The following is an 18,626-nucleotide window of genomic DNA, read 5'->3' as shown; positions in this document are numbered from 1 at the left end:
TCGGCCAATAATCAGAATGGGCAGATAGTGTGAAAATTTGCTTTTATCAGCCGATACCTATTATTGGCCGATATATTGGTGCATCTCTAATTATATAAAAATAAATGAAAAGTTTAAAAATAATATGCGAGACACTCAATCAAATAGTTTAAAAACAGCCGATAGTCAGGGCCAATATATCCTGTCAATCAAAAGAGGGCATGAAAATGCACTGAATTTGTACTTTGTGTAAAGAAAATGATAAAGAAACCAGTTTGATGTTCAATATTAATAGTAATTGTATGAATTAATAACATTCAGAAAGTTAAGTAATATTAATTTAATCTTCAGAATGTAGTTAATGTGTGTTAATATTAATTTGAGTAATGTGTTTGTTTATAAATGATAACTCTAACGGAAAGTATAAAGTTTTTATTTGCATTTCTTTCAAAATATAATCATTAAAAATATAATGATTAATTTATTAATTATAATGAAATTATCATTAATTTAAAAGAAGGTATAAAAGGCAGAACCCCCAAACTATTGGTATCGGTATCAGCAGATTTCACTCTGAATAATCGGTATCGGTGGAGAAATTTAGTATCGTGCATCTCTACTGAAAATACAATTTGGAAAGACACATTTTGTACTAAATAAGAAAAATGCAAAGTAAAAGCATCAGACTTTTAGACCTCTGTTTGTGTTTCAACATCAACTAAAATAAAAACAGACCAAATTTACATAATCAAATCACAAGATTTTTTTTTTTTTTTTTTTTTTGTCACAAGGTCAAAGTGTGATAAATTGCATAAGTGGGAGTCATGCTTAAGCTGGCACTTATTGAAAGGTCAGTCCACCCAAATCAAATAGGAAGTCATTATGCAATGAACATGACCGCAATAAGTTGACCAAGATACAGTAGACGCTAATGTTTTCCCCACATATTGTAGTAAGTACCAATTGCATCAAGCAAATGTCTTCTCTATTTGTGTGGCAGTGAGTGAGGGGGTTTCCCTTCCTGATTAGCCCGTCAGCTGTTCTGATGTGCTATCATCACATACTCATAGAGTTTGCTTTTCTCTCTGCACCCCTCTCTGTCCAGCAGAGGCTCATTCAGATCATTTACTTTCTTAATGTGAGTTCCCGGTGTTATTGTGTGGGATTCATTAGTACATGTTATTGCAACATAAAATAAATGCAATAGCTTTGCCTCCCCCCTGAAATTTCCATTTTGTCGATACATAGGCATTGTGTACCAGTGGTTAAGACATAGCTCTAGCTCTATTCTGGTATGGAACGCCCACTTTTCGCAATCCAAACAATTCCAGATGGATGAAATCTAGTCCCCCCACCTGTTTCTCCTGTTGGATAGTGTTGATATTGTAGGTCTACTCCTTTTGTGTAAGGACTAGCTTTTTTTACAGCATGTCTCACACAAATGAGAGTTATTTTGGATGTGCACGCCTCTTGCAATATAGACAACATAAAGCTAAATATACACTGTAAGCAAAGCGGCATGACAAAGCTGTGACACTTGTATTTGAATTAAAGTGTAGACAATGTAAATAATCGATTAAGTTGTTGTCTTGATTTAGTGAAAGTACCAATAAAGTCATTCAGCAACTCTGTTATCAGACTGTTTTGATCAATTGTCATACATAGGGTCATTGGGATGCTAGGAAACACCCCAGATGGATGGCAAATGTATGTGTATATGTGACCCTGGACCACAAAACCAGTCATAAGGGTCAATTTTTTTTAAATTGAGATATAAACATTATCTGAAAGCTGAATAAATAAGCTTTCCATTGATGTATGCGTTAGGATAGGACAATATTTGGTCGAGATACAACTATTTTAAAATCTGGAATATGAGGGTGCAAAGCAATCAAAATATTGAGAAAATCACCTTTAAAGTTGTCCAAATGAAGTCCTTAGCAATGCATATCCACTCACAAAAATAATTTAAGATTTACGGTAGGAAATTTACAAAATATCTTCATGGAACATGATCTTTACTTAATATCCTAATGATTTTTGGCATAAAAGAAAAAGCGATAATTTTGACCCGTTTTGTTGGCTATTGCTACAAATATACCTGTGTGACTTACAGTAATGACTGGTTTTGTGGTCCAGGGAGAGAGACACACACACACACACACACACACACACACACACACACACACACATACATACATACATACATACATACATATATACATATATATAAATAAATATATATATTGTATATATAAATATATATATTGCTTGTAAAAACAAATATCTAATTAGCCAATCACATGGCAGCAACTCAATGCATGTAGACACATGGTCAAGACAATCTGAAGTTCAAACTGAGCATCAGAATGGGGAAGAAAGGTGATTTAAGTGACTTTGAATGTGGCATGGTTGTTGCTGCCAAACGGGCTGGTCTAAGTATTTTAGAAACTGCTGATCTGCTGGGATTTGTACATGGGCTAAAATATGGAATTATTATTTTATTCAGAAGCACAATTCTGTCCTTTTCAAACTGACAGTCTTGTTTCACAGTTGGTATCCTCTTCTCTTTGTTCTTCATTTCAGGTATGCCTTACATTTTCTGGTACAGAGCGGTCTTGCTTACGGCGTTATGATCTTCACAGGTGTGGAACACATGCACAAGTGAGTACCAACCTCACAATCTCCTGCACCATCAAACAGCTCTGCTTCCAGTAACAGGAACACTCTCATGTCAAATCAAAAGTGTGTTATGCCATTGGAACAGCCATCCTGTTTAGAATATGTTATTCTTCTAGCCCTGCGGTTGGTTTTGTTGAAAAGTAGTCCATGCCGCACTCACCCATCCATTTCATTCTTATCAGTAAACAGCCCCGGGGCAACGAGTGAGCGTCTGTTTTCATCATTGTTTCCACAAGTCGTATGTTGAATGACGGCTCCCTCTGATCTGAGGTCAGGATTGCTAGACCATGTGGTTTGCCCTGCTGCTCAGGGCAGCACCAAAAATAACTAGTGCTGCTCGATAGTGATTACTATTGAAACCAACACTAATGTGTAGTGGCAAAAAAACAAGGAAAATACTGACGCAATCATACGATTTGATTTAGGGGTGGGGGATATGACCAAATTCTTATTTCTCGAAATGAGAAATTTTATTTCACTATAACGAATTATATCACAATATAGTTATTTTGTGCTATTTTATCTCATTTCTGTAATTAAAAATAAGAAATAAGAAGCAAATTACAAACGATATGACAAATACAATATAACAAATATGATTTAAACTAATTTCATTTTTCAGGTAAAATAGGTTTATTTAACATGTAGTTAGTACAGAAATGTAATAATCAAATGTAAAAATAAAATATTGCATAGTCTTCACCGTATGAATTAAATATAAATATTCTTTTTAAAGCTACAAAAAGTTGTTCAAGAGCAGTAAGTTATTTTCTCTTTTGTTTGATTCACATTAATGACACAGAGCAGCAGGTTTATTAGGCTGCTGTCACTTTAAGAGCAAACGCACGGATCCATTTTACTGATACACATCCAGTTTACACCCAACCGTTTACTTTCACTTGAGACATAACCGGCTGTGTTTACATGAATACTCCACACAATGGGCATTTTGACATAATTGCTTGTGTATTTAACTATTCAAGCTAAATAAGATGCGAAAGAGAACTGAATTTGTGATCACATGCTGAGAGACGCGACTTTCTGCACACGCTTACGCTGTGTGTCAGTCAGCGTGTGCCCCGCATTGAGTTTATGTTCATTGCTTATTGTGCTTAATAACACTTTTGAACAAAAAGCACTTCCCAAATTTGCGATCGCCAACTGAGAGAGACAGCTTTCTGTGTGTGCACTTTGGCAGTGTGCCAGTCAACACGAGCGTCGCACCAAGCTCCTTTTCAGGATATATTGTGCTCTTTTTAACATCAAGCATGTCCCGCTCTTTATATTCTCATTCATGCATTTCACTCTGAAGTGTTAATAGTGCTATATATTTACATACCGCGATGTAGGCTACACGATATAGCAAAATCTCTAACACATTTTATAACAATATGAAGAGTTTGGTTCCAAAACGCTATAACTCCATTTTGATTAATTTGAGTAAAAAGGTTTTTTCTTTACCAAGAAAGTGGCAAGATGAAAACCACTATTTTCTGTTTCAAACTTTCACATAGTATCTTTTAGTTATAAAATCATTAAAAATTCAAATCTACATTTTGATTTTAAAAGGTTTATTATAAAAACGGATTATTTTTTCCCCAAAATGCAATGAATCCATGACACGTTTTTTTTTTTTTTAAATGCAATTAATCCATCAATATAAAAGTTATTTTTCATATTGAAAATACACAACAAAGTAAGTTGATTCACATATATGACAGCCTCTGAACTTTGTCAATACTAATCTTATATACAGGCATTTGACTAAAAATACATTCAGTCATCGCTCCCAAAATGAATTCAACGAGTCATCTTGTTAATGTTATAAATGAATTATGTCTCCGTTTGTCATTACCGATTAAAGAGTATCTGGCACCACCGCACGGTTAAAATAAACACATTTACCGAGTACATTGGTATTAAAAACGGCTTTTAAAAACTGTTCATGATTCAGTTTTGGGGACCGTGACAGAAGTTTGATGCTGTCGTGGAACAAGCAACAGCCGTCATTTTTCCTCCTCCCGACTCGAGTGCCTCATCTTCTTAATCTCCTCACGTAAATGATTACATTTCGACGACTTGCGTTTCTTCCCTACCGCAGAAACCACCACAGGTTCATCAATGCCGTCAAAATTATTCATTTTTCTGTTTTTGTTGATCACAAAGTACAAAGCAGATAAGGAAACCTAGGATGCCGGGTATATTCAGAGCGCCGCCATTACTGTTTACAGTGCGTGGAATGGTGCACTGTGATTGGTTGAACGGATATATCGCACTCTGTAGAGAAGGGAGACTGGCGTTTGTCACGTTTTGGAAAGAAAGGGAGAAAACATGACAGAATAACACGACTGAAATCGCATTTGGCGCACAATTAATAAATGACTTTTCAATACCGACCAGATTCAATACTGATTTTGGCAGAAACTCAATAAAAAAAAAAAAAAAAAAAAAAAATGGAACCAAACTCTTCATATATATTGTTATACCGCCCAGCCCTAATTTCATTACATATAACAGAGATATCTGAATCCCCTATATCTGAGAGATTTAGATAACCGTGCTAGGTCACCTGACCTTGGCACAGAGATCAGAATGTCTAGTCAGAAGTCCTGGCCGCATGGTTTGTGAACTTCAGCTAGTCAAAAAGGTTATGATGACAAGTTGACCGTCGGCCTCTTGCCCTTATGTTTGCATAACTGCATAATTGTCAGACAAGGAGTTTTAACTCCATGTGTACTAAACACACAGAGCAGGTATAGTGCATAGAGGAATGTTCTGGGTTCAATTAGAAATGTCTGAGATTAATTTAGTTGATTAAACAATACTGCTACTGCTTGTTGACTTGGAAATACTAGTCATTATTATTTTTTTTTTTCTTTTCACATTTAATGTTTTGCATTATATTACTTTTAAATTACCGTCATGCTAATGTTACATTTTAAAATTAATATATTATTTTGAAAAGTGTATATCTGGAATGGAAAATAAAATCATTTCATTTTACCTCAAATTTTGCATGCGTTCATTTTCTCTCGCTGTGGGCTCAGGGAAATGTCCACTCGGAAGATGAGCAAGGTGAGGGAGGATTTTGAAAGCCTGAAACAAAAGTTTTCTGTGTTCTTCTATGCCATGTTAAACTTGTATATAATTAAGCTTGCGTATAGGCTTATGTTACCGTTTATGAGGGACAATAAGGTATGAAATTTTATATCGGATTAAAGGAGAAACATTATGAATAAAACTTACTTGACACTTGAACAGTTGCTATATCAGCTTCCTTACGAAGAGAATAAACATAATGTATGGTTGTCAGTACATGTCAAGCTTTTCTAGTGATTTTGCCGCCCGTTAACGTGTACAGACACTTTTCATACATGAGAAGCTCGTTCAAACCCAGACAAGCAAGTGGTTGCTGTGGTAATGAACAACAATATCTTAACGTGCTGACTTATGTGGACTAACTTTTATTTGAGGAAATCTGTTTATAATAGGTTATTTTGAACGTATTGGTCCTGCGTTGCCTTTGATTCAGTTGATTTGAATAAATATGTCTATAATGGCTAACGTTGCTTAGTTGAACACTTAAGTTTAATATACAATGGCCTGGACTAGTCGGTTGCAAAACGTTAATGAAATTAGTCGTTGCACACATCCCTAGATTCAATACACCACCTCACATTTACCTCTGAAAAAAATCATCTCACCATAAAACCAGCAAAAATCAAAATTTAATTTCCCTTATTTTTACATTTGGTTTCCCTTTGCCATCATCTAATGCTCATTTAAAGTTCATCTTAAATAAAAAATTAATAATAATATTGTTAAATTTTAAAATATATTTATTTTTCATACTGTAATGTTGTGATGCTGTAATTCACTTGTAGAATTTAAGTTTTAAAAAAAAAATAATTTAAACACAATAGTATAGAATTGTATACCTGTCATTTATCGGTTATCGGCTATAATATGAAAATGATTATTGGTTTATCGGTATCGGCTAGAATTTTAATATCGGTGCATTCCTACTTACCAAACATGTCTATGCGAAGTTATTGTATATTTATCACCTTATGTTATGAACATGTAACGCCATAAATCAGATTTTTGCACAAGAATACAAAAAATGACGATGTACACTGTAAATAATTTTTTTTTAATTTTTACAAAACCAAAGTAAACACCTATTAATTGGTTCACATATGGTGAAAAATTGTAAAAAACATTACATTATATGTAATTTTACCTCTAAATACTGTCATATTTATGACTTTTGGAAGTAAAAACCTATGAATAATCATATTTATTGGAAAAAACAGTAAAGGGACATTCCCAGAAGTCCCTGCATGACGCAATAACATTTTATATAATTTTGTTTCTTTTATTATCAGTAATTAGTTCATTGTTAGTTAATGTTTATTGCATTAATTTCATGTGTGTTACCCTGATGGTGTTTTGTTTTAGTATATTTTAAGGTAAAAAGCAGATTTTGATAGTTCAAGTAGAGAGCTATATTAGCATTATATTAATGAAATATACAGTTATAAGTTATAAAATATACAGGCACCAGTATGCCGTCCCATAACATTGTCATCATATATTTATTTATTTATTTACGCTGAATTTCTGGCAACCACAGCTGCTTTTTTCCCCCTGTGTAACTGTCCACAAAGTATGGTTTATGTGGAACAGACTTCATGTGATTTATGTCTGTAACAAACAACCAGAACCTTTTCCACCTACAACAGTTATCCCACCACAAAGGGACACTCCTGAATGGTTTGCCCCATAGACTTCCATTGTAAGTGTAACTGTGATTTTTACAATCTGATCGATTGAACCCTGAACATTCCTTTTAACCTACTGGACTTTTCATTATAAAACTAGACAAACATCGCATTTCGATCTGTGAACGTTTCATATTGGATGTTAGATAATGTGTTAGGTCACGGTAATCTGTAGTTTGCACCGATTAACAAGTCATTTTTTCTTTCTCTTGGCTGTTTGTTTTCTTTTAAGAAGGAAAAGACTTCTAAACTGTTGAAGACTGATAAAATTGAACTTGTGCAGGAGTCTGTGGGGATGATAGAGACACAGACTGGCCCTGTTCCCTGCAGTGAGCACAGAGAGCGCATTAGGGATGCAGTGCTACAGAACAGACCTTTGAAACTCCAGGAGACGATCAGTGGGTAATAGAGTGATGCCATGCTCCACTGCTCAGGGGAGATGAGAGGGCGAAGCAAAGGATGAAGGGAAATTGAAAAACAGGGGTGGAAAACCGATAAAGAATGCAAGATGTGTGTGTCCGTGTGTGTGTTTGCAGAAAAAGCAGAAGTATCTATTTTGAGAGGCTCACATTACTTAACTGGTTTATTACCTGGAGTCATTAAGTCAGACTACCAATAAAACTGGCATAGATTAGCTGCTGAAGTGATAATGCAAACACTTCATTATATAAAAAAAACTGAATACTCCATACTCTCTCTTCTCTGGCCTTAAAGCCAGCATGAAATGGCATTCACAGCCCATTTTATTTCCATAATGTAATGTTTTTAACAATACCTAGAAAGAAACATTCATGTGTAAAAAGGACATGGATTTTTGAATTTGGATTTTTTTTTTCTTGCACCAAAAACCGTCAACTTGATAATACTAAAAAATGTTTATTGAGCAGCAAATCAACATATTAGAATGATTTCTGAAGGATCATGTGACACTAAAGACTGGAGTAATGATGCTGAAAATTCAGCTTTGCCATCATTATTATGATTAGGCAGAATGTTAGGCGGGATAGTTTATTTGATTGTTGTGATTCAGTATTTGCTATTATTGCCATAACCATTATTATATTAATGTCAACTGGATTTAATTTGTTGTGTTAAATTGGCAAGATTTTAGAAAGGGCGCATACAACTGTAGCATAATATGTTTCGCGTAAATCATTTAGCATATACAGTAGCAATAGCTTGTGCGGCCTAGGTGTCGTCATTGAAAAGAAAGTTGTTTTGAAAGTTGAAAGTTTTTACGTGTTTATGAAAGATAATGAGGATAGTTGTTCTTTGATAAGATGATGAATGTGCGTTAGGTAAACAGGGTCAGTTTTGATGTCATTGATGTACATTCGATCTAACAAAAATAAGCAACAGTCTTCAGTCTAAGTCTATGGGCCTGTTTACACCTGGTCATGTGTTTGTGGGTCAGTGATGTGACGGTCATATGACATCCAAAGTATGTAAGGTAGTACAACTAGATCTCTTTTATTGAATCCAAAAGGTTTTAATTATATTTTGCTACATATAAAGGTATTTTAAAGATTTTGAAGTGTCAAAAGGTCATTCGGTTTAACCGTCCAAAGGCCAATACAGCCATTTCATCTGTGATTAAAATATCTTAAAATGTAATAAATGTATATATTTTTTATTCTGGCATGATTTTATAACATCATATATCAACATAGTGCAAAATGGTATTAAAATTATGTGTAGAAGCCGTTGCTTTGTTATGAGAAAGAATGTCTGGAAAAATGAATTTCATTGATGTCATTCGGAGTAACCAATATAAAGGGACCATTTTGGATCAAGTCATGCGGTCAAAATCATGTGACAGGATGTGACATCATTCAGACACCTGCAAAGGACCACATGGTCGTGAAGCAAAGTTACTAACTCTCTCTTAACTATTTTAAAAATTAATGTTTTCACTTGCTCATACGCATGTCCCGAAACATCAGATAATTTGGTACAACCGCTATAAAACATGGAAAATGTTGTAATATTTAAAAACTTGTACCGAATATAAAATGTTTGATTGTCCTTTTGCCAGCTAGCTAGCTAGATATTAGCCTGTCAGCATTGTTTTAAAATATCGTCATTCGGTATAACCAAAAGTGTCATTCATTAAAACCAAAATTTTGGTTAAACCAAATGACTTTTTTGGTGACAAATTTTGTCCATCTTGTAAAAAAAAAATGACGAAAGCAGTGCTAATTGATTATAAACACCACATAATCTCATTGTTAACACTTAAAACTTCAAAATTAATATTTATCCGATTTGTTAAAGATGTTCCATTTACACTTAGCCACATAATCGTGTCTCTGCAAAACATCAGCTAATTTCAAGATCAAAGGCTGCAATAGGAGAAAGAGCAACATCAGCACTGGTCAGATAATTTAGTCCAACTACTTTTAATAAAGATGATGCTTCAGGATGCGACGCTGAACTTTAATTTGCGGCAGTTTGTGCATCGGCTTGCTGAAGAGATGCTCATCTGCCATATGTGTGGCAATGCGTGTTGCAGTAGCGCCGTCATATCTGGCTACTACACAGGTTTCATTTTTTACCATTTTAGGAGGTGTAAAATTTACATGTGGTTTCAACAACCAGATGTGTTTACACTCCAGTTTCGCTTTAGGAGGTGGTTTGAGTGATTGGATTTAAATCCATCTCAAAGCGTTTTTGGAGGGCATTTTCACGATTGGATAGCTGTCCGATCAGAGAGAACGCATAAAGTGACCAGGTGTAAACAGGCCTTATGATTTGAGGTGACAGTGTTGGTTGGTGTATCAGAAAAGTTCAGATTTTTTTTTTTTTTATGCAAATAGTTAGGAACACACAGACGGCCAATAAGTTTGCAGACAGTGACGTTCATTTGATCTGACTCCTGAACTCCTACCATCGACCAACTTTAAAGCATATACAGCAACTTGGTGACCTTCAGCGATTAAAGTACTGTTGGTGTGTGAATGTTCTTTTAGAGCTCTTATGGATGTCTAATTATTGACCGCTTGATTCTGTGAACATCACTGTCAATCTCAGGACAGTTTAAGAATCTATACAGATTAAATGGTAAACTTCGTGGCCTAATGGTTATTGGTTAGAGAGTCGGACTTTTAACCCAAAGGTCGTGGGTTCGCGTCTCAGTACCGGCAGGATATGTAGGTGGGAGGAGTGAATGAACAGTGCTTTCCTCCACTCTTATTACTCACAACTGAGGTGCCCTTGAGCAAGGCACCTAACCCCCAATCACTCCCTGGGTGCCGCAGTAAAAATGGCTGCCCACTGCTCCGGGTGTGTGTTCGTGGTGTGTGTGTGTGTGTGTTCAATACTCACTGCTGTGTGTGCACTTGGAGAGCACAAATTCCGAGTATGGGACACCATACTTGGCCACACATCACGTCACTCGCTCACTCAATATAACTGTGCACCATTAACTTCTGCTCTGAGAGATAAAGAGTTTTGGTGGAAGGTCATTCTCTCAGGTCTTGTTCTATTGCACAATGGTGTGACTGTCGCGTTTCATTAAAAATGACACGTTTATGATGTGATTTATTGCTTTAATATGTTTCCACTCAGGCATGTGAGAGAAGGGTTTTATGGCATAGAGGAGACCCCCATCTAACAGCTGCTGATAACACCTCACCCTTGTGTCTCACCTTTATAAATTAACATCTTGAGACTGCGTGTGGCGGTTATTGCTAAATAAAAATAGAACTGTGTGTGAGAGAGCGAGAGGGAGAGCTGCCCTCATCATGGGTCACTGGAGCTCTTGTCTGGCTTATTGGAGATGAATAGTGTAAATGTATATTTATAGAAGGGCTGCTGTAGAGTGTGAGTCCTTGAAAGGCAGTTTATGCTCTCCAGAGGAGACAGTGTAAAGGGGAAGGAGACAGAGTTCTTGTAGTAAAAAAAGTCAATAGGTGAATTTGTTATGCACACTGAGATCACAACTTTTCCTTTTATGATTAGAGATTATTTTAATGGGCATATTTACTTAAAATGCTTTTTTAAATGAAAATTCAGTTTTCTTATTTAAATGTAAAGATATTTTTGTTGTGATTTTTGTGTGTGTTTGGTTTTGGTGTGTCTTTGCTTCGTCTTTTGTTGAAAGTCGGCGTGTGGCTGTGAAAAAGATTTGTTTGTACGGATTTTGGCACTGATTTAGTGTTAGAAAGTTAGCTTGCACTCTCAATATAATCACTGTATATTTGTTTGGTTGTCCTATCTCCATGATTACTGTTGGCAGAGTTTAGGAAAATGACTACTTGGAGAAGAAAGCTAAATCCTGACTCACCCTTTGTTCTGACTGTTAATATTCTGGCAATTTTGAGTTTTTTTTAAGAGAACACATTCATACTTTGATTGCATTTTTTTTTTTCTCATCCACTTACAATGTTTGTTAGGTTTGTATGTCACATGACCAATTTACTTGTACATGAACATTTCCCTTTAAACAAGCTGTTTTTTGCTACTGTAACTTTAAGACTTCTATACGTAAATGACCTCAGTTTTTATTGGCTGACCCCATCTTACCGGTGTAGATTTACTGTTGTTTATCATGGGATGCAAAGCTGTGATTATTAAAGGGGTCCTGTTATTTAAATCTTCCTCTTCCTTTAGTGTGTAATGTTGCTGTTTGAGCGTGACAAAAGTCTGTAAAGTTACAAAGCACAAAGTCCACTCCAAAGTTTTCTTCTGGGAATGTGCACATCACAATATCCCTCACTGAAATAATTCCAGCCCAAGGCACATGCAAAATAAAGGGGTGAGGCCTGTTTGAGTTGTTAGTAGTGTGTTGAAACTCACGGTTATGGTGAGTAAATTTCTGAAACATGCTGGAAGTAATTGACCAAACAAAACAGACACGTCAAGCTGACCAATCAGAGAACATTGCACTTTTCGGAAGGAGGGGCTTCATAAAGACAGGAACTAAACAGACTATTACTGACAAGAGAGGTTCTGCAACAAAGTAAAATATGTGAAAAATATTGTTTTTATATGCATGAAAGCATGAAAACCTAATATTCTAGTACACCCAAAAAACAAAATGAAGACTTTGAAAAATGGCATAATAGGTCCCCGTTAAATATTTTAATGTTTTAGTATTGTATATTTAATGTTTCTAACATCAATATCAAGACTTTTCTAAATAGCAGCCTTGGCTACATCTGAATTTGCACACTTTTGTGCATGTAATATAAAGTATGTTAGCGTTATCATTTAAGCTGCTTTTCCACCTAAATTACCCAGAACAATTTGTCTCAGGAACATTTTTTTTCCCCCAGACCTGTTGCTGTCTGTATTTCCATCGCGGTCTAAAATACCGTGAAGATTAAGTCCGGTGACGTTGGACTGCGCGCGACTTTCCAGTTCTCGCAGGATTTCGTCCTCCGCATATAAGCTTAATAAATCCTGAACCTCGTTGTCGGTCCATCTGTCATATTTTTTTAACTCCATTGTTGATTCGGATAGCAAACAGCTCTTACTGCACGCACCCCAACAGACTTTTAAAAATGGTGGTTGAAATAAAATGCTGCGTGGAGTCAACCAATCAAAATGCTCCGTGAACTCAACCAATCAGCATGTTCAGCGCCCAAGTCCCACCTCTAAAAGTTCCTGAACTTTGAAAAAGTACTACCTCGTGAGCAGGGACCTTCTGAGGGGGAAATTTTTACCCCAAACTTCATTTAGACCCTGGTCCCTGCGGTTGAAACACACCGAGTACCACCCCAAAGTCCCTAGTTCCTGGGGAAAATTTCTGCGGTGGAAACGCGCCTATACAATACCTTAAAATTCATTATTATTAGACAAGTTGAAAGAAAGAAAGAGAACATCACAAACTATTTTGTTTTGCAGTTATGGTCAATATTAGCTGAAAAAATGCATTAGCTGAAAAGGATGCAAACTTTGAAAATCCACAAAAATATACCATCCGGCCATACTTGGCATACTATTTTCAGTGTAATTTGATTTGGGATGCATATGGCTTCTTGACTGAGACTGATCCACCACCATTCTACACTAAAAACCATAGTCCATCTCCCAACTGTACAATGTTCCCTATGCAACTAGAAGACAACCTCCGCACAATCATCCTTCAGAATGCTGAAACAGAAGAAGGTCTTCTTAGTACACACAGTGCTGCTCAGAGCTCTGATGAAGGGCCTAGTGTTGAGACAGAGCAGGCACCGCCTCTGAATACTGCGAGTGGGACTGTAGACATGTTAAACCAGCTTTGTTAGAGGCAAAGACAGGATCTACAATGCCAAGAATTTGCCCACTGTTGCCTAGTGAGGAAACGGGGGACTTGGCTATTTGAGTCAGAAACCTGAAATGTAACATACCAAACATTCTGCAGCTGTGTGCAGCTGATAGTGAGGGCAAATCCAAATGCTTTTGCCTCAAACTGAGGCCCTGCTGAACGTCAGTGGGTCTTTGATAACTTTCAGTGGCTTTTAACTTCCTTTTGATGGTTAATATGCTGAATAAAAGAGCGATCCTTATTGGATTGTGGGAGGAAGTTATTAAGCCGAGTTGAAATTACGGCACGAGTCTGATAGTGTTGTTGTAACATGCCGCTTCAGGCAGCGATGTAACGGAGCAGCCTTGATCACTCTCTCTCCACTCACAAATTTGTTGTAGTACGCAAATAACTTGCATGAATTATCATGTATAATATCAGATATCAGATGTGAGCTATTTGTGGCAAATTGAAGGCTCGGGCTATTTTAGGATAGGTGGTGCCTCTTGCTAAAGATGTTTGTGGGGAATATTTCATTTCTTTCTGCATTTAAATTAACCAAAATATAAGAGAAAAATAGTAAGGAAACAACTGAACAGTAAGAAATATTTGTAGTGGGACAATTCCGCTTAAATTGTTGATATGCTGGGTTAAAAACAACCCAAGTTGGGTTGAAAATGGACAAACCCAACGATTGGGTTGTTTTAATCCAGCGGTTGGGTTAAATGTTTGCCCAACGTGCTGGCTTAAAATGAACCCAAAATAGGTTGGAAATTAAAAATCTGACACATAATTACTAGAGGCAACAATAATAATCAAAAGGTGAACATTTATTAAATGTTTATTAAACGTATTAATAAATGTTCATTTATTAAACATATTAATAATTGTTGATTTCCAACATACTTTGGGTTCATTTTAAGCAAGCAATACAGTAATTTTTAAACAATAGTTGGGTTAAATTAAACCACCCAGCAGGTTGGCAGACATTTAACCCAATTGCTGGGTTTGTCCATTTTCAACCTAAATTGGGTTGTTTTTAACCCAGCATTTTTTTAGTGTGTAGGAAAGACAATTTGAGCGGAACTGTCTGACTACAAATATTTCTTACTGTTCAGTTGTTTCCTTACTATTTTTCTCTGATATTTTGGTTAATTTAAATGCAGAAAGAAATGAAATATTCCCCACAAACATCTTTAGCAAGAGGCACCACCTATCTTAAAACAACCCAATTGCTGGGTTTGTCCATTTTCAACCCAACTTGGGTTGTTTTTAACCGGGTTTTTTTTTTTTTTTTTTTTTTTTTTTTTTATAGAAAACTCGCTTGTCTATTTTGATGATGCAGTGAATTTGCTGCTTACTGAATATACTGTGCACTTACAAATATATGTAAATTAGTTCACGTTTTGCAACAACAAACATTTCAAACAGCAATATTTCCACATGATTGAATTACGTTTAATTCAATGAGAGACATCCATTTCTAATCTCATAAACTAAAAAAAAATCTGTTATTTTTCTAATTTTATCCAAGTTATCTATAAAAATTACTAATTTGTTTGGACTGCCAAAAGTCAGTAAAATAAAGCGATTTTAAAATTGCTTGGGGTTCATTTTTCATGCAGGAAATTCAAGTCATTTCAAGGTCAAGTTTAGTGCATTGCATTGTGGGATACAGTATTTTCACACAGGTTTGTTGTATGGGTCATTCTCACAAAACCATTAAATGATTTTAAATATTAAACATGCATTTTAGTAATATATAAAAACATCATAATAAAGGCAATATTGTTCTCTACACTGAACAAAGAGTAATTTCAACATATAAATGAATTATTTTTGTGTTTTATTATATTTTCAGCTGAAATTCTCATTACCGCATTTGCCAATAATATAGAAATAATTATTATATATTATAAAAATAAATATATATTAAATAACAGTGGAAAAATGAAGTGTCCATGACTGATATTCTCATCCTCCACAACATTTTTAAGGGCTCTTTACACACACGCACAAAATTTTAAAAAAAATCTTGATTTTGAATTAAGCAACACATGTGCTAGAACCTCAAAGATGGCTACCAAGTAGACAGATCTCTTTATATTTATCCAGTTAAAAGTTAAAAATTCTCTTATCAGACCATGTACACAACATTTTGATTATCATTACCGCAACAAGTGTTTATTTAATATTTATTTAATAGATGGAAAAATAGTAGTTTGCTTTTAAATGCATGTGCAGAATATATACAATATGTTCTTTCAGGTTTGCCGCATCATTCTGAAAATATGTCAGGTTTCATTGAAATATAAAAAAAAAATAGGTGGTAAATTGTGGAAGGTGTTGCAGTAATGAGAGAAATCAATCAAAAAAAAAAAAAAAAAACTGTTCATTTAAAAGTAAATATTATTTCAGAATTTCAAGTAACTCTCCATGACTGTTAATAATACATTTTTAAAAATGTGAAAATGCATTTGCTTTTCTAACAGTGTTGATGTTTTCAGACTGTTGCGGTAATGAGATTTTTTAGGACTTGTTTTGGAAAATGTTCAAAAAGGTCTTAAATTATAAGTAAATGTTTTTAAATTAATGTTCACAAATACTCCAGACTTTGTTTCTAATGTCTGAAAAAAAAAATGTGTTAATTAAAGCATTTTTAAAATGTTCATGTTTGAAATTTTTAAAACCAAGTTTTCGTGAGAATCACCCGTATACTGCAGTGCATATTTTGCATACATAGCATTTGCATAGTGCCCACAATATACATACTAGGCCTATTTCATTTCAGCAGTATGTGGTATGTTGTACCAAATATAGCCTTTTTTTCCCTAACTTTTCCCCTCTTTTGCCTTCTCCATAGATACTGCTTTGTGGTTACGCTGGGATATCTCAGTTTCTGCCAGGTCACCAGAATCTATGTGTTTGACTATGGCATGTACTCAGCAGACTTCACTGGGTAAGTTATTTTTGCACTGAAATCATCATTAATAAAAACTGAGTGAAAATATTTTTGCTGACTGAAATAAAAATAAAAACCAACATTAATGGGAAAAACAAACTAAACTAAAATACATTTTCACATCTCCAAAACTAACAAAAATAAAATCCTTTTAGTTTTTAGTATTTTAGTACCTTTTTAGTTTTAAGTACTGGGGATTTTAAGTAGGTTTCCATGTCTGTTGTGAAAATATGCCTCATGTATGCACCTCAAAATATCTTAGTACCTATGGACTGAACATAAGGGAGAAAAAAATCACTGTTCGTATTGTACAATATTCTCAAGAATCTGGATAAAATATGCTTGCATTCGGCTTTATGTCGCACTACATCGAGACTCCAGCTCTCCTCAAATGAAATATACATGTTTACCACAGCGAGAGCAGGTATATCAGTGCTAGTTTTACCTCAGGATCAAAGTGCATCAGAATCATCTACACCAAGGGTGAGCTCAACCCTTGAGAAGCTGTGAAGAGATGTGGTCAGTGCAGCTGTATAAATAATGAATGTTGAATAGCTTGGTTTGAAAGAAGTGGAGGCTCTTACATACATGTGGATCCAATCGATATCAGCTGTAAACAGGATCTCTCTCACATACACTCTTTCCTTTTCTCTCTGTCTCCAGGCCCATGATGGTCATCACACAGAAGATCACAAGTTTGGCGTTTGAGATTCATGATGGTATGTAACAGTTTTATTAATCTGATGAGTTTATACAACACCATTTTCAACTAAGAACAGGAAACTTTTTATGCGTTTTGGCCATTCATTTACATGGCAATGGCGTTTGGGGGCCTGAAAAACAGGTTTCAAAGTGCAAGTTTTTGTGTCATGCACATGCGTATTATGTGTTCAGTCTATAGGCGCGTAGTGTTTCTTTACAAAGTGGCATTGCCTTCATGATTGAAAAGTAATAATGAATTATATTATAAAACTGGCATGATTTCTACCTGAAATCTTTCTACAGCTCCATTGCTTCTACCTATGACCATGTTAGAGGCTCTAGGAATTACATAAGGGCTGTTAAACCCTGCTGCTACAGAACGTCCTCGTATGCCATTGATTTATTCCACTGCTGGCGCTGCACTCTTGTGAGTGGGCCAAAGTAGTTAGGGCTGCCAGCTGGATGTTGCACTTCACAGACCTCACTACCTCATCCAACACACTATATCGCTTATTACGCAGCTTGGTGAGATCTGTTTAATGAGATACTAATTGTGCTGCATCACCACATCATTTTTGCATAATCTGAATCATTGATAAAGGAGAATGAGGGCGATTTCAAGTTTAATGGACTTTGCTTCCACTGAGTGTGTTAAAGAGACAGTTCATCCAAAATGAAAAACCATATTTGAATATACACTACCGTTCAAAAGTTTGGAGTCAGTAATATTTACATTTTTAAAGAAATTAATATTTTTAATTTCCTTTTTTTGAGCACCAAATCAGCATTTAAAATGATTTCTTAAGGATCATTGACACTGAAGGCTGCTGAAAATTCAGCGTTGCCATCACAGGAATAGATTACATTTTAAAATACAGCTGCGAGCAGCAATTACCGGCGTTCAAGCACTTTAAGGCCTTTAAGCACTTGTGTAAAAAGGTATAATGTTTTATTTAGCAAGCTTGTAACCACCTACAGTAGATCTTAGATGGAGAAGACCATTTACAGCCAAAACAGGCAATTTATTAAGGAAATATTCATTTTAAAGCTTTTTAACAGTTATCAAGGTTGAGCCAAAAACCTATGATTAGTTCACGAAAGTTGGTTTTTGAAACAATCTCCAATATTTAACGAACGATTCGATTGATAGTGGTGGTTGCAAAGTTGCTCAGAATGAGGAGTTCTACCATATGGTATGAATGGCGTGGGCGTGTGCGAAAAATCTCATGATATACAATCCTTTGTATATCCCCCGGTGGCTGATTTATTTCAAATTTTTCACAGG

General features: G+C 35.4%; 1 protein-coding gene across 1 annotated transcript in view; it reads left to right on the top strand.

The window, feature by feature from the left end:
- LOC127498249 (lysophospholipid acyltransferase 2-like) overlaps positions 1-18,626 on the top strand; it is a 71,506-nt gene that overhangs the window by 31,361 nt on the left and 21,519 nt on the right. The window contains exons 3-5 of the mRNA XM_051867389.1: positions 2,566-2,643; positions 16,541-16,636; positions 17,303-17,358. Of these exons, the coding sequence (XP_051723349.1) occupies positions 2,566-2,643; positions 16,541-16,636; positions 17,303-17,358 (230 nt within the window). The remainder of the gene's footprint in view (positions 1-2,565; positions 2,644-16,540; positions 16,637-17,302; positions 17,359-18,626) is intronic.

This window comes from Ctenopharyngodon idella, chromosome 17 (genome assembly GCF_019924925.1).
Source record: "Ctenopharyngodon idella isolate HZGC_01 chromosome 17, HZGC01, whole genome shotgun sequence".
NCBI classification, from domain to species: Eukaryota; Metazoa; Chordata; class Actinopteri; order Cypriniformes; family Xenocyprididae; genus Ctenopharyngodon; species Ctenopharyngodon idella.
Note: the sequence above shows the minus strand (reverse complement) of the source record. Positions and strands in the feature narration are given on the sequence as shown.